The sequence below is a fragment of the Trachypithecus francoisi genome, unplaced genomic scaffold (genome assembly GCF_009764315.1).
Source record: "Trachypithecus francoisi isolate TF-2019V2 unplaced genomic scaffold, Tfra_2.0 Lachesis_group14, whole genome shotgun sequence".
NCBI classification, from domain to species: domain Eukaryota; kingdom Metazoa; phylum Chordata; class Mammalia; order Primates; family Cercopithecidae; genus Trachypithecus; species Trachypithecus francoisi.
Window position 1 is genome coordinate 51510994 of NW_022681459.1, and position 23037 is coordinate 51534030.

Consider the following 23037-nt stretch of genomic DNA (forward strand, 5'->3'; position numbering starts at 1 on the left):
GGCGAGGCCGGGACTCCAGCGCTGCGCCGCGTCCGAACGTGAGACCCCACCGAGGGCGGGAGGGGGACTCTCGGGAGCCGCAGACGCCCGAGGCCCACGCCGCGCGGGACCGGCCAGTGATCACTCCCGCCGACGGCCCCGGGCCCCGACGGCCCGGAAGTCCCGCGTGTCCGGGGGCACCGGGGGATCGGCAGGGGCGCGGCGCGCGAGGCTTCCCCGGGGCGGCGACTGCTGAGCCCCGCCCGCCAGGCGGCCCCACCCGCCTGCTGTCCTGGGGCGCCGCCGCCCCGCCGCCCGCAGTGGACCGCTGTGCGCGAACCCTACGGTCCCGACCCGAGGGCGAGGCCGGTTACCTGGGCTGGGATCCGGAGCAGGCGGGCGAGGGCAGCCGCCCTGAGCAGGTACGGGCGGGAAGCGGGAGCCAGATACCGACAAGGGCGACACAGACACGGGACCGAGGGGCGGACACCGGAGAGACACGGGAAAGGGGTCGGGACAGGAGCACGTGGCTCAGACACCGACGCCAGGAGGCCACAGACCCCGGACGTGTCAGGCATCCCCGCAGGCTCTAGCGATGGCGGCCTCGATGACGGTGGGAACCGGAGCCCCACCCGCGCCTGGTGACCTCTCCGGGGAAGGGGGCCAGGGACTTCCCGACCCTTCGCCAGAGCCCAAGCAGCTCCCGGAGCTGATCCGCATGAAGCGAGACGGAGGCCGCCTGAGCGAAGCGGACATCAGGGGCTTCGTGGCCGCTGTGGTGAACGGGAGCGCGCAGGGCGCGCAGATCGGTGCGTGGGGAGGGTTGGGCGTTCCTCACCCCGACCGGGAGGTCAGCCCAAGAGACTATGGGTCCCTGGGGGTGCGACAGTGCCCTACTACCAGCACCGGCCCCAGGGTGCCCCACTGCTGTGGGCTGCCACCCTCACGGGTACCCCCCACACCAGGGGCCATGCTGATGGCCATCCGACTTCAGGGCATGGATGTGGAGGAGACCTCGGTGCTGACCCAGGCCCTGGCCCAGTCGGGGCAGCAGCTGGAGTGGCCAGAGGCCTGGCACCAGCAGCTTGTGGACAAGCATTCCACAGGGGGTGTAGGCGACAAGGTCAGCCTGGTCCTCGCACCTGCCCTGGCGCGTGTGGCTGCAAGGTTAGAAACCACCTCCTTCCGAGATGGGAGCCTGTGACCCCACATGCAGCAGCCAGGCCATCCACAGGCAGCTCCCAACCTCAGGCTTGGCCCAAAGTCCCCAAGACAGGCTTTCTCCCCACCCCACTCTCCAGCACAGAGCTTGGGGCCCCTCCGGCTCCAGACCAGGCCCCCTGGAGCAGGAAAAAGATCCACTGATGGAATTCAGACCCCTTTCCCCTTGGGTCCCCAGACAGCTCTCCCAAGGGAAGAGCCGAGGTCTTTTCTTCCTCTGCCCCAAGCCTTGTTTCCCCCAGGGACGGGTACCAACCTCCTCCCCCTACTGACAACTTCTCAACCAAGAAAACTTCCTTTCCATTCCCTTACCAGCTGGGCACCCCTATAGCTGCTTAAATACTTTCTAAATCCAACTGAAGTCTTGGCCAGGGAAGGGGAAGGGATACATGGAGGTGGGGGAGGGGTACTGTGCAGGGTACTCAGCATCCCTGACCACCAGGTGCCAATGATCAGCGGACGTGGTCTGGGGCACACAGGAGGCACCTTGGATAAGCTGGAGTCTATTCCTGGATTCAATGTCACCCAGAGCCCAGAGCAGGTACGGGGGTGGGGCACGGATCAGTCATTGATCCAGGTTGATGATAGAGACGCTGGCCAGAATCACTAAAGGATCACTGGTGGATCATTAGTGTCACTAATAAGGACACTGGTCAACGTTACTCATGGGCCTGGGCCAAAATCATCAGTGGAACTTTGATCAGGATCATAAAACGGGGAGTTGGTCAAAATTACAGATGGCTGGCAGGGCACGGTGGCTCACACCTGTAGTCCCAGCAGTTGGGGAGGCCGAGGAGGGCAGATCCCTTGACCCTGGGCATTCAAAACCAGCCTGGATAACATGGCAAAACCCCGTCTCTACAAAATAAAAAAATTAGCTGCGTGTGGTGGTGCGCACCTGTGGTTTCAGCAACTCAGGAGGCTGAGGCAGGAGGAGCACTTGAGTCTGGGAGGTATAGGCTGCAGTGAGCCGTGATGATGCCACTGCACTCCGGCCTGGGCAACAGAGTGAGACCCTGTCCCAGCACTCTGGGAGGCAGAGGGAGGATCGCTTGGGCCCAGTTGGAGACCAGCCTGGGTAATATAGTGAAAACTTCATCTTTAAAAAAAAAAGAAAAAAAAAATGGCCCTCCATCCTGGCTAACACGGTGAAATCCCGTCTCTACTAAAAAATACAAAAAAAAAAAACTAGCCGGGCGAGGTGGCGGGCGCCTGTAGTCCCAGCTACTCCGGAGGCTGAGGCAGGAGAATGGCGTAAACCCGGGAGGCGGAGCTTGCAGTGAGCTGAGATCCGGCCACTGCACTCCAGCCCTGGCTAGAGCGAGACTCCGTCTCAAAAAAAAAAAATGGCCCAATGTGGTGGTACGCACCTGTAGTCCCAGCTACTGGGAAGCTGAGGTGGGAGGATCACTTAAGCCCAGGAGGCAGAGGTCTCAATGAGCTGAAATTGTGCCAACTGCACTCCAGCCTGGGCAACAGAGCAACACTCTTAGAAAAAAAAAAAAAAGGCTCTGGGTCATTTGCCAGAAGTCACTGAGGATAGGGGATGTTTGACCAGATGCAAGCACTGCTGGAGCAGGCGGGCTGCTGTATCGTGGGTCAGAGTGAGCAGCTGGTCCCTGCAGACGGAATCCTATATGCAGCCAGAGATGTGACAGCCACCGTGGACAGCCTACCACTCATCACAGGTGACCTGACTCCATGGCCTGCTTCTGCATGTTATAGGCCCCTGACCTCCAAACTCAAGTCAGGGTCCTCTTGTCAGGAGTTATCTGTCACCTGACCGTGTGCCCCCTTACCCCCATCACAAGATGCCTGACCACCACCATGTGGGGTGGCCTGATACACAACCCACCAGGTGCTGCCACCCCCATAAGGGACTTGACCCTCAATGCTCAGGGCCCCTGACCCCAAAGTCGGCATCCCCCAAGTTTCCCAAAAAGCTCCGGGTTCTCCATTGTCTCCAACCTCCTCTGCCTCCAAAGCCTCCATCCTCAGTAAGAAGCTCGTGGAGGGGCTGTCTGCTCTGGTGGTGGACGTTAAGTTCGGAGGGGCTGCCGTCTTCCCCAACCAGGAGCAGGCACGGGAGCTGGCAAGGACGCTGGTGAGCGGTGTGGCCTCTTCCTGGGGAAGCCTCTTCATGCGGGCCATTCTACCCTTCACCCCTCTCGTCCCCACTGCCTCCCTCCACTCAGCAGTCCTGCCTAACCCCAGTCCCACCCTCTTCTGCCCGAAGTCCTTCCCTCCCTCACGGCCCCCCAACCTGCTGTAACTTTAGAGGTCAAGGCTGGCCCGGCCTGGGCCTGGGAAAGCTCTCTGTGGCGTCCCTCTCCTAGGCCAAGTACAAGTTCCTCCTGGCCCCATGGCGAGGTGTGGCACTTCACTCGTTTCTGTTCCCCACCCCAATCCTTCCCTGACTTCATCCTGGCGGGCTGGCAGCCCAGGGTGCAGCAGGGGCTGGAGTTCGACAAAGAACCGGCTGCAGGACGCCCCGCCATGTGGGGTCCACGCTGAGCCTCGTCTCCGCAGGTTGGTGTGGGAGCCAGCCTAGGGCTTCGGGTCGCGGCAGCGCTGACCGCCATGGACAAGCCCCTGGGCCGCTGCGTGGGCAACGCCCTGGAGGTGGAGGAGGCGCTGCTCTGCATGGACGGCGCAGGCCCGCCAGACTTAAGGGACCTGGTCACCACGCTTGGTGAGGGGAACGGGGTGCAGGGGAGCGGCAGAGGCGGGTGCTTCCCGCCGGGGCCGCCCTGGCCCGGCCGCGCCTAAGCCCCGTCCCCGCCCGCAGGGGGCGCCCTGCTCTGGCTCAGCGGACACGCGGGGACTCAGGCCCAGGGCGCTGCCCGGGTGGCTGCGGCTCTGGACGACGGCTCGGCCCTTGGCCGCTTCGAGAGGATGCTGGCGGCGCAGGGCGTGGATCCCGGTCTGGCCCGAGCCCTGTGCTCCGGGAGCCCCGCAGAGCGCCGGCAGCTGCTGCCTCGCGCCCAGGAGCAGGAGGAGCTGCTGGCGCCCGCGGATGGTGAGCGTCGGGGGAGTCCTCGTCATCCCGCCTCCGCCATCCCCTTCCCTTCCCGAGCCCCCACCGCTTCCCGAGCCCGCGCGTCTCAGCCCCTCTCCCCGCAGGCACCGTGGAGCTGGTCCGGGCGCTGCCGCTGGCGCTGGTGCTGCACGAGCTCGGGGCCGGGCGCAACCGCGCTGGGGAGCCGCTCCGCCTGGGGGTGGGCGCCGAACTGCTGGTAGACGTGGGTCAGAGGCTGCGCCGTGGTGAGCGCCGCCCCCGCCCCGCTGCCCCCGCGCCCCCGCCCAGCTCCGGCCGCGCGGCCTCTGACAGCCCCTCGCTCCGCAGGGACGCCCTGGCTCCGCGTGCACCGGGACGGCCCCGCGCTCAGCGGCCCGCAGCGCCGCGCCCTGCAGGAGGCGCTCGTACTGTCGGACCGCGCGCCCTTCGCGCCCCCCTCGCCCTTCGCCGAGCTCGTTCTGCCCCCGCAGCAATAAAGCTCCTTTGCAGCGAAACTTTGTCGGTGCTTGGCTCGCCGGGGCGGGAGCGACGGGATCTGGGGCCGCGGGGGCGGGGCCGTCTCGGCGAACACGTGACCTGCGGTGGGCCCCGCCTTCCGCGGAAGCGCCGAGAGCTTGTCAGCGGCCGCGCCCGTCTGCGCATGCGCACCTCCGGGGAACGCCTGCGCCCTGGCTGCGAGCGTGCGGCGCCCACGATATCTGAGCCCGTGAGGAGCCCGCCGGGCGGAGCGCAGGGAGCTGGAGGTCACGCTGCCTCTCGGGGGACTGGTCCACTGACGCGCGGCCCCGCCGCGAGGTGCGGACGCCGGGGTCGGGAGGGAAGGAGGTAGCCCTGGGCACTCGCTGGACTCCGGGTAGTTTCCCAGCTCCGGCTACTGCGCGGGGCTGGCGGGGGGCACCCCCGAGGGCGTGCTGGAGGGAGGAGCGAGGCTGGGGCGCCCGGGGGAGCTCCCAGCAAGCACCGGTGTTCTCGGTGCGGCCGAGCACAGTTCTAACGCGCTCGCGCGGCTCTTTATGTGGTCCTGGGACCTTTCTAGCCACGAGGGCGCTGGCCTTGGTGGGGAGGGGACAAGCCCAGAACCGCCCGGGCGGGGGGTGCAGTGAGTCCTCGGGAGGGTGCCCTCAGCAGGAGCGGGGGCAGTGACGAGGAGTCCTGAGACCTCCACCTAGCACACTTTCCGGGGGGGCCCGTGGGAAAGGCGCAAAGGTCACCAAGGCAAAGGCTGTGAGCCCGGAGGAGCTGCTGGGAAGTCTGGATGTGAGGAGGGTGGGGTTTTGTGGCGGGTGGAAGTCTCGTGCGTCTCTGCCAGGAAAGGTTGAATACGGCAGGCATGCAGAGTCCGAGCTCCAGGGGTAGGTAGTGCAGGTTTTCTGCTTGGAGTGTGGAGGAAGGCCACGGTTAGTTGAAGTGGCCCAGGGTGACAAGAAAGTGCTGGAGGAATCGGTTACTCTAGGGACTGCAAGCCAGAGTTACCCACCTCCTTTTAAGAAATGAGTTTATTGCAAATAGATAACGTGGTTAGGAGTTCAGGCAAGGCATGCACTTGGAATGCTTTCAGTCAGCAAGAGGTTCATCTTGCTGAGGTGCAGGGCAAGGTGTGGTCACAGGCTGGTGATCCCAGGTGGAGGACAGGAGTGACAGATGTGGATGTTTGGTGGAGGTGTTCTGAGCTCAGGTGAGCAGTTACAAACGCCTGTTAAGCCTGAACGTGGGCTGGGTCATTCAGATGGGTGACTGGTCTCTCCAGAGTCGCAGGGGCAGCCCAGGCACCGTCCTGGGCGTTCCCTTCTGGCTCCTGACACCTGTGCTTGTTTCCAGGCGCATCAGATCCATGCTGCTGCTAACTCGGAGCCCCACGGCTTGGCACAGGCTCTCTCACCTCAAGCCTCCAGTCCTCCCCGGGACCCTGGGAGGCCGGGCCCTGCATGTGAGGTCCTGGTTTTTGTCAAGGCAGGGCCCTGCAGAGACAGGTACGCAGGGCCAGCCTCAGGGCCCTGGGCTTCGAACCAGGCTGTTGATCACAGCCCTGTTTGGAGCTGGACTTGGTGGGGCCTGGCTGGCCCTGAGGGCTGACAAAGAGAGGCTGCAGCAGCAAAAGCGAATAGAAGCCCTGCGCCAGGCAGCTGTGGGCCAGGGCGACTTCCACCTGCTGGACCACAAAGGCCAGGCTCGCTGCAAGGCTGACTTCCGGGGCCAGTGGGTGCTGATGTACTTTGGCTTCACTCACTGCCCTGACATCTGCCCAGACGAGCTGGAGAAGCTGGTGCAGGTGGTGCGGCAGCTGGAAGCAGAGCCTGGTTTGCCTCCAGTGCAGCCCGTCTTCATTACTGTGGACCCTGAGCGGGACGACGTTGAAGCCATGGCCCGCTATGTTCAGGACTTCCACCCAAGACTGCTGGGTCTGACCGGCTCCACCGAACAGATTGCCCAGGCTACTCAGAGTTACCGTGTGTACTACAGTGCCGGCCCCAAGGATGAGGACCAGGACTACATTGTGGACCACTCCATTACCATCTACCTGCTCAATCCTGACGGCCTCTTCACCGATTACTACGGCCGGAGCAGGTCGGCTGAGCAGATCTCAGACAGTGTGCGGCGGCACATGGCGACTTTCCGCAGTGTCCTGTCTTGACCCGCTGCAGCCTGGGCCCCATCATTAAACAGGGTGCGTTTAATCTGTGCGTGTGTGATCTGTACCAGCAGCCCATGGAGGTCAGGCAGCCCTCTTCTCTGCGCAGGGCAGGTGTACGTAAAAGGGTTTTTGGGGGAAGATGAGATGGCAACACTGCTTTATTAGGCTGGGCCAGCCAGGAGCAGATGCACGGCTCCTCAGTACACATCCCCCACCCCTGCCTTGATGCTCCCCACTCAGGGCTGGGCCATGGAGGGGGCAGTGTAGGTCTGGAAGCGCTTGTGGGCTCGCTGGTGTGTGAGCAGTCTCAGAGACATGGTGTCCACAGCCGTCTCCAGCCCAGGCTGCTGGGTGATCTCCACTGTGTAGTCATTGGCCTGCAGGGGTGGGGCATCAGCGGGGTCTGGGAACTGTCTCCCCCTCCCACGCATCCCAGGCTACTCACCAGCTGCAGGGAGGCCAGCATGGAACGACACACCTCGAAGGCTGGCTGGCCAGCCACCAGCTCCGCAAAGGGACACCACTCATTGAGCTGGGGGAACCGTGAGACCACCTGGTCCCCATAGGTGTGGATGTCAAAGGGTACGTGCTGCTCCTGCACAGGGGAGGGGCATGTTGGCTGTGGAGAGAGGCAAGGCCCGGGACAGGCCTGCAGCAGACAGCTCTGGTTCCCAGCAACCCTGCCTCACCTGCTCCTGGAGCAGAGGCTGCACTGTGTCCTCCCAGTCCCTGATGCGCTGGCTCAGCTCCGTCTCCTGGACAAACTTCTGGGAGGTGGCGATGAAGAGCTCCTAGGAGAGGATCAGCAGGAGGTACTGCCTCCCAAGCAGGGCCTGGGCGCCTCTCACCTATCCCCCTCCCCTCCCCATCCCTCTCTAACCCAGGCCTACCACATTCCTTCGAACCAGCTCCTCGTAGCTCAGGGACACCGGCACTGTGTCTGGGAAGGGGTAGCTGTGAGCTGGGCAGCTGAGGGGTCTCTCCCCTGCCCCCAGCTCCAGTGGCCCCTCAGCACTCCTAGCCCGCTGCCCACCTACCAAGGTCAGCAGCTTCCCTGGGGTCTGCTCCCTCGGGCTCCACATACTCCTCAGGCTCCAGAAAGTCATCTGCTGGGAGGTGGGAGAGTGAACAGCACAGAGGCAGCTAGTCAGCTGGCAGCAGGTGCTGAGCCCTGCCCCACCCCCACCGGCAGGCACCCACCTGCTGCCCCCAGATCTTCCAGAGAATCCTCCAGGTGGTCCTCCTCTGCAGGCCACAGCCCCTCCTCGGCCCTCGGCAGCCACTGCTCAGCCACCTGTCCAGAGACAGCATCTATGAGGGGCACTGTCATCTCCCATCAGGGCCGCCACGGGGTCCTAGATCACAGCTGATCAGCTGGGACTTGCCTCCCTCCTCTGCAGCTTCCGGAGAGTTTCCAACTGCTCCTTCACGTGTGTCCAGTACAGGACCTCCATGTCTGCAGACAAAGACCTTGTGAAGCTTCCCTCATCCTTCCCAGACCCCGTGCCCGTCCACCCAAGGCTTTGGTGACACCAGGTGGGGGTAGAGGTAGGGGAAGGGGAGTAAAACTGTCTTCCCTGAGGACTCCAGCCTCACCTGCAAAGGACGGACCCTTTCGCCGAGGCCTCCGGCTGTCAGCATGGTCAGCATCTGTGAGAGAACATGGTCAGTACCAACCAGGCCAAGAGCTGCCCACGGCATTGGGGAAAGGGCGTTGATCCTCCTCCACTGGCCCTGGCCCAGCCGCCAGCTCCCAGGGGTCCGGAGTGCGCAGCACACCCACTCACAGGCAGCCAGGTACCACTGGTGGAAGTCCTGCAGCTTGGCAGCACCCTTCCTCTTGCGCTTCTGTCCCGGAGCCGCCTCCACACGGGGGGGCACAGAGTAAGGCCTACCTAGGGGCAAGCAGGGACTGTCTCAGAGCTGCTGGGCAATCAGGGTGCAAAGCCCTCTCCCACCCCCTACCGCATGCCCCAGCAGACCCAGCCAGGGGTACCTGAGTGGAGGTATCGTCCACCCAATTACCTTTCTTGAAGGGCTTAGACTCCAGGGAGTCAAAGGGGTCCAGGCTCTGCCAGGGGTCTGGAGTCTCCTGGGCACAGAGCACAAGAAGGCGCTGGAGGAGTAGGGGCTGCACAGCCGCCCTCCCAAAGGAGTAGAGGGTGCACAGCCGCCCTCCCAAAGGAGAAGTAGGGGGTGCATAGCCGCTCTCCCAAAGGAGGAGTAGGGGGTGCACAGCCGCCCTCCCAAAGCCCAGGCAACAAGTGCAGTGACAGCCTGGGACAGAGCCGACCACACTCAAATCCTGGATCACAGAGGGGAACACTCGAGGGAGGGTGGGGACCCAGAGTCGCATGAGAGGGTCTTTAAAAGAGCAAGTGCAAAGGGCCACAGGCTGAGAACACCGCAGGAGCAAGAGCATGATGGGCAGGCAGCCAGTCCTTGAATCTGCCCGTCCCTCCCTGCCAGGGTCAGGGCCCCAACGCTCCTACCTTCACGCAGGATGCAGGCTCTGGGGCCCCCTCTCGCTCCCGCAGCATGTACCTCCTGGGCAGGGCAGCACTCTGCAAAGACAGTCACAGGGTCTCCACTTCTCCCCTTTCTCCACTCAAGGCTCTGGGTACCCCAGGAACTCTACCTTGGGTCAACATCAAGAACTCTACAAGGGCCGGGCACGGTGGCTCATGCCTGTAATCCAAGCGCTTTGGGAGCCCAAGGTGGGCAGATCACCTGAGGTCAAGAGTTTGAGACCAGCCTGGCCAACACGGTGAAACTCCGCCTCTACTAAAAATACAAAAAACATTAGCAGGGCATGGTGGCGCACACTTGTAATCCCACCTACTCAGGAGGCTGAGGCAGGAGAATCGCTTGAACCCAGGAGGCAGAGGTTGCAGTGAGCCATCACGCCACTGCACTCCAGCCTGGGCAAAAGAACAAGACTCTGTCTTAAAAAAAAAAAAAAAAAGAAAAATCCTACAGGGGCCAGACACAGTGGCTCACGCCCGTAATTCCAGTGCTTTGGGAGGCCAAGGCAGGCAGATCATTTGAGAAAGGAATTCCAGACCAGCCTGGGCAACGTAGTGAGACCCCGTCTCTACAAAAAATACAAAAATTAGCTGGGCGTGGTGGCACGTGCCTGTAGTCCCAGCTACTCGGGAGGCTGAGGTGGAAGGATCACCTGAGCCTAGAGAAGGTCAAGGCTGCAGTGAGCCAAGATCAGGCCACTGCACTCTACCCTGGGCAACAGAGCAAGACTCTGTCTCAAAAACAAATGAACCAAAAAAAACCCTGCTAGTACTCTCTGGGGGAATTAAAACAAAAACCCCAAGAAAACCTTTAAAACACAAACAGTGGGCCAGGCACGGTGGCTCACGCCTGTAATCCCAGCACTTTGGGAGGCCAAGGCAGGTGGATCACGAGGTCAGGAGATGGAGACCATCCTGGCTAACACGGTGAAACCCCGTTTTTACTAAAAATACAAAAAATTAGCCGGGCGTGGTGGCGGCGCCTGTAGTCCCAGCTACTCGGGAGGCTGAGGCAGGAATGGCGTGAACCCAGGAGGTAGAGCTTGTAGTGAGCCAAGATCGCGCCACGGAACTCCAGCCTGGGCGATAGAGCGAGACTCCATCTCAAAAAAAAAAAAAAAAAAAAAAACCACAAACAGTGGTCACGGGGTACTCTTCTTCAAAACTAGGAAAAACGAATAGAATATGACAAATATCCATGTCATTGACCAACCAGAGTGAAAAAACATTAACATTCCCTCTGTATGCATCGGGTTGATTTTCTGTTTTAATAAATAAAAGGGTTTCTTGGCTCTAGGCTGGGTATAGTTGACCCTGGGGGTTGAGGGAGGCAGCAATGGCCTCCAGACACCCCCTCCTACCAGCCCAACTGCAGAAGAGGCGCCTCAGCGATCAGCGGCCGTCCCAGGTAGCTGTGAGCTCGGCAGGGCTCAAACCCTTGGACGCCAGCCCACTACTCTGAAGATCATCAGTTCTGTCCAGAGTGAACACGGAAGCTGCCGTTCCAAAGGGCTGCAGGACGGATGGGTTTCTGCCCCAGACCAATGGCCTGGGGCCAAGGCCATAGCACTGCCCTCCTTGTACAAGCTGACTCAGCCCCAGAGCCAGGGTTGCCCAGTTCACAGCTCAGGCTCTGCAGGCCTCCATGTGGGTCCCACCTGCTGCGGGCTCCTGGGCTCCTCGGGCTCCAGAGCGGCCTTGGGGGCCGAGGCCTCAGGAAGGTCTACTGCCTCCTCTGCATCCTCGTCCTCACCGCCGCCCAGGGGCGTCGGGCCTTCTGGAGAGGTGCCTGGGCAGGGAGCAAGAGAGTGATCAGCTCCAAGGAGTGTCGAGACCAGACGGCACCAAAGGGACCCTGATGGCTACTTCCTCCCTCAGCTTTAGTCACAGAACCCAGAGGATTCAGCAGGTGCCTTGCACCCTCCTCGTCATGCTAGTGTGCTGTGCTCTGTTTGGTTCATTTTATTTCTTGGCAAATGTTCCTCTTTAAATGCAGCCATCCACATCTGCCCAGAGAGAAGACCGAGGAGGGCAGAGAGCAGTCAGTGAACCAAGATGGGCTGAGGCTCAGGTAAGGCCAGGGGTTGTGGCTGCTTCCCTGGGGCGAGGCCTCATTCCCGTGGGCCATGGAAGGGGTGTGAGGCTGGCAGCTGACAGCAGCCCCTTGGACCCCTGTCCACTGAGAGCTGCCTCCCTGGTCCCCTCTTTGGCTGCCACGCCAGTCCCACCAGGGAGCTTTCTTCTCACCTGGGTCCTGGGAGAAGCCGAGTGCTGGCACAGGGCTCCTGCACACGGAACCTTCCATTGGCTGCTCCTCAGTCCTCCCGGCATCTGGGAGACAGGAATTGGACAAGGTCAGCCCAGCCCCTCTCCAAGATGGTCCCTGCCCAGTGTTCAACAAGCCCCTCCAAGGGGCCAGCAGAAGGGCAGAGTCTAGCAGACTCCAGGCCTTGGGCTGGGGGAAGACAGCAGGGCCCTGAGCCAGGCACCAGGTCCCTGGCACTGAGACCATGTTAACTTGTAATCAAAGCACAGCAGACGGGTGGGATGAGCACCAGCCAACCTGTCTAGACTGGAGCGGGCACCCAGAGAGAGGAAGCTCCCAAGACCAGAGGTGGCAAGCACAGGGCACCCGACAAGAGTCCACCCAGAAGACCCCCCCTTCCTTGCTTCCCACCAAGCCCTCTGCATCCAAGCCCTCACCCTTCTGGGTCCTTGGCACGGAAGCGCCTGCTGGCTCCATGGGGGACATGCCCTCTGGCTCCAACATGAAAGCCCCTCTCGGGTGGGGAACGCACGTGTTCATCCTGAAATCCTTCCGGCTGGCCAGGACCTCACCCTGACGGCTGTGCTGGCGAAAACACGCCTGCTGTAGAGACCCTTCCCAGGCAGGCCTCCCTCTCCGTCGCTAGGCTCAGATCCCTACCTGTACAGGGGATGGCTGTTCTTCTCCATGTCATCAGGGGCCACCAGGGCCATGGGCAGGAGGGGGATGATGAGGACCTCCTGCATGGAGGCCGAGGGTGGGTGAGCCAGGCATCCTTCCACTCCAGTGGAGAACAGAACCCACACAGGGCAGTGACACCTTCCCACACCCTATCAGCTCAACACAGCCCCAGGGAAAGTGCTGACCTCACCCCAACCTAAGAGGGGCCAGGCCAGGACTCACACTGGGCGCCTGATTGTTCTTGAGATCCACGTTAGTCCGGGAGTCAGGGAAGTCATCCAGCGACAGGAACTGGAGGGAGACAGAGCTCATGGGGGCCAAGCCCAGGCAAACACCCCGTGGGCGGGGCCACATGCCCAAGAAACTCACCTCATTCCCTGCCTCCTGGGGGGCCCCAGAGCTGGCATCCCCATTGGCCCTGTCCTCCTGCACCGAAGAGAGCTGCTTGGCCCGCCTGAGAGAGAAGCGTATCCCATGGGCATCCCAGACGCTGCGGAGGCCTCCCTGGCCACACGCAGGGCAGCACAGTGAGTGGCTCCAGAACTCACCTCTTTCCAGAGATGAAATCAAGGGCCTGGTAGACGAGTGAGTAGAGGTATTCCACCTGGTGACCAGACGCAGGCAGTGAGGACCCAGAAAGGAGGGGCCCACCCTCAAGGCCTTCCCAGCGGTGCCCTCCACGAGGCCTGGCCACTATCACCAAACCTCCAGTACAAGAAAACACCAATTCTGGTTCCAAAAATAATTCTCAAATCAAACCACGAATCTCGTGAGAATTACTTTACCAGCTGAGGCCACCCACATCTCTCCCCTGCCTGCTGTGTTCCACGCAGCCGCCAAGCATGGCCTTCTCAACGGGTGACCTTGACGGCAGTGTGGGGCCCACAGTGTGCCTCACACAGCCCTTGGTGGCCAGGCCCCTCGTGCTTGGCACCCACTCTGCCGATGGCCCGTAGCCCTGCTGCTCCTCCGCCCATGTGCTCCTGCCAGCATCACCCCAGTCCCTCCTCCTCATGTCCTGGCCCTGCCCTGTCCCAGCTCCAGCCGCCACAGGGCCTGCAGGACAGAGTCCTTCACCCACTTCCTGTCCTCCTCCTCCACAGAACTGTGAGGGTGGTGGCTGTGGATTTTCCAGGTGCTGACAATGAAGCACCCACAAGTAGAGGATGGGGAAGGGTAAGGTGGGTGCATGTGGCACCCTGGACTGTGCCCAAGTGCACACAGCAGGTGTCATTCCCCCAAGACAACACAGCCCAACAGCACACACGACCCTCCCTGCCTGGCTGTGCGATTTAAAATTAAAACTAGTTCTTGGTGTTGGAAGGTGCCGAGGAAGTGGCTGAGACCTGAGGAGAGAGGGAGGTAGGTCACAGATGGGATGACCACTGCGCCTGCCCCAGCAGAACTGACTGCGGTCCCACTGGCCACCTAAATGCCAAGACCAGCGTCAAGCAGGGCCCACCTTCTTACTGTAGACGCAGGCAGAGCCCTGGATCAACAACGCTGCCTCAATGAAGTTCATTGTGGTCTTGCCTTCGTCAAAAGAAATGCAGATCTGATCCAGCTGCAGAAACAACACAAGGATGGGGGAACCCAAGGCCCCGTCTGCACTTGCTTCTTCAGGGCAGCCCCACCCATCACGGGTCTGTGCCAGCACCTCCTGAGACAGGTAGCGCGAGCTCCGCTGTGGGCTCCCTGGCTGTCCCTGGTACTTGGGTGGATAGACAGGTCCCTGTGTTTCCCCTACTTCCTATAACAAAAACCTGTTTTGGAAGGAGAAGGCCCCCAGGGCACACTGTCTGCAGACAACCAGGGCAGCACAGCGGCTCACTCCACAAGGCACCCCCCCACAAGGCGCCATAAGCTGAGAGACTCCAGCAGGAAGACCCCTGACACAGAGAAGAGGGAACCTCAGGGGTAGGAAAGGCAGAGACAAAATGCTGAGGTCTCCATCCTTTGAGCAGAGAACTCAGGAAACAATTACGGGTGAGTCATCATCCTTCCTCTGCCCCCCTCAGCCTCCCGGAGCCCCAGCTCCTCTGTCACCCCTTAAATGTCAGTGTCCCAGGCATTCCACCCTCAGCCTCTCTTCTTCCCATGCAGCCCCTGCCACGCACATTCCTTCATCCCATGCCCAAGCTGCCAACCATGAGCCAATGAGCCCCAAACCCATCCCGACCAGCTCTCTCCTCAACTGTGGGGCTGCATTCACAGCCGGCTGCAGAGTACATTCAAATGTCCCCAAACACTTCACTTCCATACTTAACCCAGGATCCTCCCCAATGCTGGCTCATCTGTATTCCTTCTCAGCAAATGACACTTAGAAAAAACAAAAGGCCAGGCACGGTGGCTCAAGCCTGTAATCCCAGCACTTTAGGAGGCTTAGGCGGGCGGATCATGAGGTCACGAGATCGAGACCATCCTGGCTAACACGGTGAAACCCCATCTCTACTAAAAATACAAAAAATCAGCCAGGCGTGGTGGCGGGCGCCTATAGTCCCAGCTACTCGAGAGACTGAGGCAGGAGACTGGCGTGAACCCCGGAGGCAGAGCTTGCAGTAAGCCGAGATCGCGCCACTGCACTCCAGCCTGAGCGACAGAGCAAGACTCCGTCTCAAAAAAAAAAAAAAAAGGCCAGGCGCTGTGGCTCAAGCCTGTAATCCCAGCACTTTGGAAGGCTGAGGCGGGCAGCTCACGAGGTAAGGAGATTGAGACCATCCTGGCTAACACAGTGAAACCCCGTCTCTACTAAAAATACAAAAAATTAGCCGGGAGTGGTGGCGGGCGCCAGCAGTCCCAGCTACTTGGGAGGCTGAGGCAAGAGAATGGTGTGAACCCAAGAGGCGGAGCCTGCAGTAAGCGGAGATCGTGCCACTGCACTCCAGCCTGGGCGAGTACATTCAAATGTCCCCAAACACTTTACTTCCATACTTAACCCAAAATATTCCCCAACGCTGTGGCTCACTGGTATTCCTTCTCAGCAAATGACACTTAAACAAAACAAAACAAAACAAAAAAGGCCAGTATGGCGGCTTTGAGCAAGACTCCGTCTCAAAAAAAAAAAAAAAGTTTTTGTAGAGACAGGGTCTCTCTCTGTTGCCCAGGCTGGTCTCAAACTCCTGGCCTCCAGCGATCCTCCTGCCTCAGCCTCCCAAGGCACGGGGATCACAGGCCTGCGCCACCGCGCCCAGCCACAAACGACACTTCGAAGCCCCTGTATATCTTTCCAGCTCTTCAATTTTGCATTTCCATCTGCCTGGAATGCCCACCTCCAACTGTCCCCATGCAAACTCTTTTTCAGAGCCCTGCATTCCTGGGGCCTCCGTGCCGCTCCATTAGTGTGATCATGTCCCTTAGTGAACTGTGAGCAGCATTAGCGTAATTCCAGCCTTCTGTTCAGTGCCCGACACTGGTGTCCAGTAAATATCTGATTAACAGATGCGTAGGTAATGTCAAAGCTAAGCCTGGAAAACGCAGAGGCTCACCAGACAGATGAAGAGAACATGAAGGCAGCTAGCAGAGACTGGACACACCTCTTCAGGAAAATGAGCATGATCTAAATATGGCCAAAGCATGCGGTGTGCTGGGGAGAGGCAAGATTTCAGGCACCATGGTAGCAGGAAGAGGGGGAAAGGCTGGGAAGCCGTCCCCAAGGGGAGTCACTTCCATTAGCTCTTGAAGGATAAAGCGTGTTTGTCGGATCTGGGAGGAAGGGAGAGGAAACAGCAGCATGGCGTCTACGGAGTGTGAGGACCCTGGGGGTGTCAGGACCTGAAGAGCTGGCCCAGGAAGAAGGGAACATGGAGTCGAGACGGCAGCCTGGAAGCCGAGCTGCAGAGGTGGCCCTTCTCTCCAGTGACCCTCAGCCCGGCCGGCTTGCCCGCTCCCAGGACACGGGGCCTCACTTGTCTTCTCACCTCCGCAGGTTGGACCTGCCATCTGAGCCCAGACCCACATGTCCAGCTGCCTTCTTCAAACACCGCTTGGATGTCTTCACCAAGATTCGTACTGAATGCATCCACGCTGAACTCCAGATACCCCACAGCCCACCTGCCCAGAAACCCAGAGATTCCTCTCCACAGTCACCCCCATTCTGGCCCCACAACCTCCCCTTTTGCCTCTGCACTGACAGGGCTCCTCCTGCCCTTCGCTCCCCTCGCATCCACTCTCCACGCTCTGCTCAGTGCCTCTGTTTAGGATTTTGAGTTTCTCCTAAGAGTGGTAGGAAAAACCCAAAATCTTAAATGGAGCTGGAGGGAGGCCTCCATGCTGGCCAGCCTCCCTCTCCAGCTGCCTGCCCTCCTCTGCTCTATACTCCCAACTCAGAACCTTCCATTTTGTTTCGTTTTGTTTTTTGAGACACAGTCTTACTCTGTCACCCAAGCTGAATACAGGGGTGCAATCTCAGCTCACTGCTACCTCTCCCTCCTGGGTTCAAGTAATTCTCCCTGCCTAAGCTTCCTGAGTAGCTGGACTTATAGGCGCCTGGCTAATTTTTGTAAAAACTCCAAACCTTCCAACACCAGGTTTCCTCCACCTGGAACATTCTTTAGCTCACCATAATTAAGCAACTACTTTCATCCGAAACTAGGTCTCCCAAACTCTCCATAGGACCATATATTTTCTTTCAAATCCCTTGTAAGTTTCTGCTGTTTTTTGTTTGTTTTTTTGAGACAGAGTCTCGCTCTGTTGTCCAGGCTGGAGTGCAGTGGCACGATCTCGGCTCACTGCAACCCCTGCCTCCCAGGTTCAAGCAATTTTCCTGCCTCAGCCTACCAAGTAACTGGGACTACAGGCGTGCACCACCATACCTGGCTAATTTTTTTTGTATTTTTAGTAGAAACAGGTTTTCACCATGTTGGTCAGGCTGGTCTCGAACTCCTAACCTCAAATGATCCACCTGCCTTGGCCTCCCAAAGTACTAGGATTACAGGCATGAGCCACCATGCCCGGCCATCAGTTTCTGACTACACAAAGTCACCCGCAGCGGTGGAGGATGGATTCTGATCTGCCACTAACCACTTATCATTCAGGGCACATCTCTACTGCCTCTACTAACAGGGTATTTGTGAGGACTCTGCATTCATATGTGGAAAGCACATAAAACAAGTGCTTAACACAAGTAAGCACCAAATGCATATTTATTATACCTCCATGTGGTTACTCTCTTGGGCCCGCCTTCCCATGACAGTGGGAGTCCTGGCATAGTGAGGGTTATCATTTGCTTTGCTTGGCACTATTTTTTCAAAGTTTAACATGGTTCCTGGCACACAATTCACAATTAACAACCATGAATAAATAAATGGATAAAAGAGGATAGGATCACGACAGTATTAGAAAAAGAACATTCTAGCCAGTGCAGTGGCTCACACCTATAATCCCAGCACTCTGGGAGGCCAAGGCAGGTAGATCGCTTGACCTGGGAGTTTGAGAACAGCCTGGGCAACACAGTGACACCCCATCACTACCAAAAATACAAAAAATTAGCCAGGTGCAGTGGCACGTGCCTGCAGTCCCAGCTACTTGGGAGATGGGAGGATCACTCGAGCCTGGAAGGTCAAGGCTGCAGTGAGCCATGATTGTACCACTGCACTCTAGCCTGGGCAACAGGGCAAGACCCTATCTTAAAAAAAAAAACGAAAACAAAAAACAACAAAAAAGAAAAAGAACATCGTGGTAGTGTGTGAAAAATGAAAGAATCAGAGCAGAGAAGTTCAGTCATCAGACACATGCGCATTTAACAAACACTTTAACATCCACACCTATGTGCCAGGCACTCTACTAAACAGAGAAAAGAGGGCATAAGCATGGTCCCTGCCCTGGCAGAATTCACATTCTAGGGTGGAGACAGGCCACAAACAGGTTGAGTTGAAGAATGGCTTGTGGCCAGGCGCAGTGGCTCACATCTGCAATCCCAGCACGTTGGGAGGCTGAGGTGGGCGGATCACGAGGTCAGGAGCTGGAGGCCAGCCTGGCCAACATGGTAAAACCCCATCTCTACGAAAAATACAAAAATTAGCCGGGCGTGGTGGCAGGCGCCTGTAATCCTGGCTACTCAAGAGACTGAGGCAGGAGAATCGCTTGAACCCAGAAGATGGAGGCTGCAGCGAGCTGAGATTGTGCCACTGCACTCCAGCCTGGGTGACAGAGTGACACTCTGCCTCAAAAAAATAAACATATAAATAAATAAAAATTTTTTTGGCCGGGCGCGGTGACTCGCCTATAATCCTAGCACTCAAGGAGGCCGACACAGGTGGATCACAAGGTCAGGAGATCGAGACCATGCCGGCTAACACGGTGAAACCCCCTCTCTACTAAAAATACAAAAAATTAGCCAGGTGTGGTGGCAGGTGCCTGCAGTCCCAGCTACTCAGGAGGCTGAGGCAAGAGAATGGCGTGAACCCAGGAGGCAGAGTTTGCAGTGAGCTGAGATCACGCCACTGCACTCCAGCCTGGGTGACAGAGCGAGACTCTGTCTCAAAAAAAAAAAAAAAAAACCAATTTTTTAAATAAAATGGCTTATAATAAACATCCTAAAGCATATAACCTGCTGAGATGGAGAGAACTATTTTAGATAGGGTCGTCAGCTGACATTTACACTAAGATCTAAAGAATGAAAAGGACTCAGTCAGCCAGGTGTGGTGGCTCACGTCTGTAATCCCAGCACTTTGGAAAGAGGCAGAGCTGGGTGGATGACCTGAGGTCAGGAGTACGAGACAGCCTGACCAAAGTGGCGAAACCTGTCTCTATCAAAAATACAAAAATTAGCTGGACGTGGTGGTACATGCCCATAATCCCAGCTACTCGGGAGGCTGAGGCAGGAGAATCACTTGAACCCGGGAGGCGGAGGTTGCAGTGAGCCAAGATTGTGCCGCTGTACTCCAGTCTGGGCAACAGAGCAAAACTCCATCTCAAAAAAAAAAAAAAAAAAAAGAAAAGAAAAGAAAAGAAAACATACTCAGTCATTAAGAGAATATTCCCAGTCAGGTGTGGTGGTGCACACCTGTAGTCCCAGCTACCTGAGAAGCTGAGGCAGGAGGACTGCTTGAGCACAGCAGTTTGAGACCAGCCTGGGCAACATAGTAAGATTCTCCTCTCTGATTTTTTTTCTTCTTGTCCTTGACATATGAAGTCCCTCTTCATTTAAAAACAAAAAAGAGGCCGGGCGCGGTGGCTCACGCCTGTAATCCCAGCACTTTGGATGGCTGAGGTGGGCGGATCACCAGGTCAGGAGAGCAAAACCATCCTGGATAACACGGTGAAACCCCGTCTCTACTAAAAATACAAAAGAATTGGGGCCGGGCGCGGTGGCTCAAGCCTGTAATCCCAGCACTTTGGGAGGCCGAGACGGGCGGATCACGAGGTCAGGAGATCGAGACCATCCTGGCTAACACGGTGAAACCCCGTCTCTACTAAAAATAATACAAAAACTAGCGGGGCGAGGTGGCGGGCGCCTGTAGTCCCAGCTACTCGGGAGGCTGAGGCAGGAGAATGGCGTAAACCCGGGAGGCGGAGCTTGCAGTGAGCTGAGATCTGGCCACTGCACTCCAGTCCGGGCGACAGAGCGAGACTCCGCCTCAAAAAAAAAAAAAAAAAAAAAAAGAATTGGCCCGGCATAGTGGCGGGCACCTGTAGTCCCAGCTACTCTGGAGGCTGAGGCAGGAGAATGGCATGAACCCGGAAGGCGCAGCTTGCAGTGAGCCGAGATCGCGCCACTGCACTCCAGCCTGGGTGACAGAGCAAGACTCCATCTCGCAAAAAAAATAAAATAGGCCGGGCGCGGTGGCTCAAGCCTGTAATCCCAGCACTTTGGGAGGCCGAGACGGGCGGATCACGAGGTCAGGAGATCGAGACCATCCTGGCTAACACAGTGAAACCCCGTCTCTACTAAAAATACAAAAACTAGCCGGGCGAGGTGGCGGGCGCCTGTAGTCCAGCTACTCGGGAGGCTGAGGCAGGAGAATGGCGTGAACCCGGGAGGCGGAGCTTGCAGTGAGCTGAGATCCGGCCACTGCACTCCAGCCGGGCGACAGAGCGAGACTCCGTCTCAAAAAAAAAAAAAAAAAATACAAAAAACTAGCTGGGCGAGGTGGCGGGCCCCTGTAGTCCCAGCTACACGGGAGGTTGGGGCAGGAGAATGGCGTGAACCCCGGAGGCGGAGCTTGCAGTGAGCTGAGATCCGGCCACTGCACTCCAGCCTGGGCGACAGAGGAGACTCCGTCTCAAAATAAATAAATAAATAAATAAAAATAAAATAAAAAATAAAAACAAAAAAGAACATTCCCAAGTGGGAGCAGAGAGCATGAAGACCTTCCACCAAGAAAAAGCTTGGGGTGCCATAGGTTGACTGGTTCAAAAGAAGATACAAAATAGCCCAAAATGAGGCTAAAACGGGGAGCAGAGCCAGGTTCAGAGGAGGAAATTTGGGTTTTATTCTGAGCATAACGGAAAGCCACTGGGGGGTTTTAGGCAGAAAACAGTGCTGTAGCCGGATTTTAATTTTTTTTTTTTTTTTTTGAGACGGAGTCTCGCTCTCGCCCGGGCTGGAGTGCAGTGGCCGGATCTCAGCTCACTGCAAGCTCTGCCTCCCGGGTTTACGCCATTCTCCTGCCTCAGCCTCCACAGTAGCTGGGAATACAGGCGCCCGCCACCTTGCCCGGCTAGTTTTTTTTTTGTATTTTTCAGTAGAGACGGGGTTTCACCGTGTTAGCCAGGATGGTCTCGATCTCCTGACCTCGTGATCCGCCCGTCTCGGCCTCCCAAAGTGCTGGGATTACAGGCTTGAGCCACCGCACCCGGCCCCGGATTTTAATTTTTAAGGGTCATACTTGCTGCTGGTTGGGGCACGAATCGCAGAGGGACAAAAACAGGGATAAGGGAACCCAAACAGGAAGGTTTTACACAGATCCAGGCCAGAGACAATGGTGGCCTAGACCAGATAAAGTGGAGAACAGATGAATTCAAGTGATATTCTGGTGGTATAACTGATGGAATTCACGGGTGAACTGGGTGTTAAGCGTGGGGCTTCACTATAGTCACATTCAGCTTTTGCCATTTTCCAAGATGGGAAAGGCTCAGGTTTAAGCAGAAAAATGAAGAGTTCCACTTTTAAATATGTTAAATGAGATGTTTAGGTGACACCCAGTAGATGTCAAGAGAGCAACTGGATATATAAAGTAGATTTGGAGGAAAGACCTGGGATGGAGCTGCAGATCTAGTAGTCGCCCTAATACAGTCGATATTTAAAAATCATAGAAATAAATGACACTGTTCAGGGGAAATGCATCAGAAGATCACCCAGGCCCTGTCCTGAGGAACTCAACACTTAGAGACTAGATAGAAGAAAAAAAGCAGGCAATGAAATAGAGAAAAAATCCTACTACCATGTTTCAAAAAGGAAAGAGTAGGCCAGGCGCGGTGGCTCAAGCCTGTAATCCCAGCACTTTGGGAGGCCGAGACGGGCGGCACGAGGTCAGGAGATCGAGACCATCCTGGCTAACACGGTGAAACCCCGTCTCTACTAAAAATACAAAAAATTAGCCGGGCGAGGTGGCGGACGCCTGTAGTCCCAGCTACTGTGGAGGCTGAGGCAGGAGAATGGCGCGAACCTGGGAGGCGGAGCTTGCAGTGAGCTGAGATCCGGCCACTGCACTCCAGCCTGGGCGACAGAGCGAGACTCCGTCTCAGAAAAAAAAAAAAAAAAAAAGGAAAGAGTAGCCAGTCCAACAAATGCTGATTTGAGTAAGAGGACACTTTCAGCGTTCCATGGATTGGGTAGGATGGAGATCACTGTTGATCAAAACAAGAAACATTTAAGTGTCGTGGACGCCAGACTGAGCTGGGCTGAGGAGTGAAAATGAAGTGCAGATATGGAGCAGACAGCTTCACAGAGGTCTAGACAGGGCTGTCAAATATGGAAGAAACACTAATCGCTAACAGAATGGTGCACAGCAACAGCCTGAAATTGGTTTGAAAATCCAAGACAAAAAATCCCTCTGATGTCGTGATCCGGACCTCTCAAACACACAAGCATGCTCTTAATAACTGCAAGAAAAACAATAACGCTTTCTAGTCTATTCCACTGCGTTGGGGAAACGGTTGGTCACCACCCACTCAATCATTCACGGCTCGCTGACGGGTAGAGACCTGCAATGACAGCTCCACGCTAATCTAACAAGGGATGATTTGGGGAGGCAGAGATGGATTTTAAAAAGAAGCAAGGAGCCCAAAGCCAGCGCGGCCAGAGCTCCAGATGGCCATAAGCGTGGAGGCTGCGGGACGCCCACAGACCCGGGCCCGGAGCCCCCGCCCCGCAGCCCCACCCGCCGGCCCACCCCGCGCCACTCCCCCGCCGCCCTCACCTCTTCCAGATACTCCCCCAGCTGGGCCGCCACGTCCACCTCCCAGTTCTTGGTGAGGTCGCGGATGGGCTGCAAGAGGTGGGCGAAGCGCGCCTCCACGTCCTCCATGTCCGGGAGGGAACGGGCGGCAAAGGAACCGCAGGGCTGCCTTCCGAGGGGTACGGCGTCCTCAGCCCGCCACTAGTTCTGGCGCCATTTTGCTGTTCCCGCCCAGGAAAATGCGTAGGCGCGGCGTCGCGCGCATGTCTATGACGTAACGCGGGCCAAAGTCCAAGAGGCGATGCCCCGCGCCGCGCGGCCGGAGCGCACCGGAAGAGGCGCGGGGCAGGGTCGGCGCCGGGGCCGAAGCCTGC

General features: G+C 57.9%; 3 protein-coding genes across 5 annotated transcripts; 2 read left to right on the forward strand and 1 right to left on the reverse strand.

Annotated features, from left to right (window-relative positions):
* Positions 1–276: 276 nt before the first annotated feature.
* Positions 277–4713, forward strand: TYMP (thymidine phosphorylase). Its single transcript, XM_033233417.1, is given in 11 exon segments — positions 277–401; positions 566–788; positions 945–1127; positions 1130–1146; positions 1643–1741; positions 2759–2888; positions 3186–3304; positions 3730–3892; positions 3989–4219; positions 4324–4464; positions 4547–4713. Coding segments are annotated over 10 exon segments (1446 nt in total). The 5' UTR covers positions 277–401; positions 566–574; the 3' UTR covers positions 4696–4713.
* On the forward strand, positions 4707–6894 carry LOC117096253 (protein SCO2 homolog, mitochondrial). 2 transcript variants are annotated; one of them, XM_033233418.1, is made up of 2 exons: positions 4707–5044; positions 6038–6894. In XM_033233418.1, exons 1-2 carry the CDS (start codon positions 4860–4862, stop codon positions 6849–6851), a joined length of 999 nt encoding a protein of 332 aa, XP_033089309.1. In that variant the 5' UTR covers positions 4707–4859; the 3' UTR covers positions 6852–6894. The 2 variants fall into 2 exon arrangements, with proteins under 2 accessions (XP_033089309.1, XP_033089310.1); XM_033233419.1 differs by having other exon boundaries at positions 4707–5014.
* An 88-nt stretch (positions 6895–6982) lies between these two features.
* NCAPH2 (non-SMC condensin II complex subunit H2) lies at positions 6983–22943 on the reverse strand. 2 transcript variants are annotated; one of them, XM_033233415.1, is made up of 20 exons: positions 22685–22943; positions 13786–13887; positions 12872–12927; positions 12693–12777; positions 12546–12614; positions 12303–12382; positions 12080–12222; positions 11624–11707; positions 11035–11165; positions 9344–9415; positions 8877–8943; positions 8639–8746; positions 8448–8501; positions 8237–8307; positions 8052–8145; positions 7889–7960; positions 7742–7791; positions 7541–7642; positions 7297–7446; positions 6983–7228 (listed from the first exon to the last, which is right to left on the reverse strand). In XM_033233415.1, the coding sequence occupies exons 1-20, from the start codon at positions 22790–22792 to the stop codon at positions 7088–7090; spliced, it is 1839 nt and encodes a 612-aa protein (XP_033089306.1). In that variant the 5' UTR covers positions 22793–22943; the 3' UTR covers positions 6983–7087. The 2 variants fall into 2 exon arrangements, with proteins under 2 accessions (XP_033089306.1, XP_033089307.1); XM_033233416.1 differs by having other exon boundaries at positions 7889–7957; positions 22685–22906.
* Between the last annotated feature and the right edge of the window lie 94 nt (positions 22944–23037).